This window comes from Apaloderma vittatum, unplaced genomic scaffold, assembly GCF_000703405.1.
Source record: "Apaloderma vittatum isolate BGI_N311 unplaced genomic scaffold, ASM70340v1 scaffold8137, whole genome shotgun sequence".
In the NCBI taxonomy this organism is placed as follows: Eukaryota; Metazoa; Chordata; class Aves; order Trogoniformes; family Trogonidae; genus Apaloderma; species Apaloderma vittatum.
In genome coordinates, this window is record NW_009724478.1 from 19,624 (window position 1) to 20,386 (window position 763).

General features: G+C 43.6%; 1 protein-coding gene across 1 annotated transcript in view; it reads right to left on the minus strand.

Moving 5' to 3' along the window:
- The window catches only part of LOC104276267 (lysine-specific demethylase PHF2-like), a gene marked incomplete at both ends in the record, with an annotated part of 37,734 nt that overhangs the window by 17,797 nt on the left and 19,174 nt on the right, over positions 1 to 763 (minus strand). The window contains 1 exon segment of the mRNA XM_009872522.1: positions 1 to 47. This exon segment is cut by the window's left edge and continues 349 nt beyond it. Coding sequence (XP_009870824.1) covers positions 1 to 47 — 47 coding nt within the window.

Consider the following 763-nt stretch of genomic DNA (forward strand, 5'->3'; position numbering starts at 1 on the left):
GCATTCGTGTTGGCACTCGTGTCTGCTTTGCTGGCTTTCGAAGCATTCTGTGGGTTTAGCACAAAATGGGAAAGCATTCAGACCTACCCATCTCATATCAGATATTCCCCTGCGCCCTGCCTTCCTCGTTTCACGCCACAGCGACGCTCCGCTCACTGCTAATTCGTGCCCTCACGTCTCTCAAGCACAGGTTTGGCCTGTAGAAACTCCAGTGTCTTCATAAGGAATGTAACTCCCACCAGGTTATACCAGCAGGTAGGACTGTTAAACAGACTGCTCATCCAACCAAAAGCGTAAAATGAATGGTCTTTTGTTTAAAATGCTGATCGGCTTGAGCACAAAACACCTCCGTTTAATTCAGATGTGAAAAACGTAGCAGAATCGTGTTCTGTGCCCTCGGGAAAAACAAGCAGTCAAATAGCTGCCCAATTAAAAAGAACACTGGCTAATTAAAAAGAAATTATTTTTCTGCTTAAGTTGCCATTCTGACAATCAGAAAACTTCTGTACTGCATCAAAGAGGATGAAAGGACAAGAGAGATTTTGACTTCGAGGTCCTTGGATACAGTTAGAAAGGGGGTGGAACATAACGTGACGTCTTCTTAAAACAAATGACCTGTCACACATCTCCACTAAATGGAATACGATACCAGAATTCACGGATGATACCTCCATGAAACCTCCTTTTTGGGGGCGTTGAGTAGATTTTTTTTTTGGCGGGGAGGGCTTGTTATAATTATTATCGCGTTTGGTACAGTAACTCT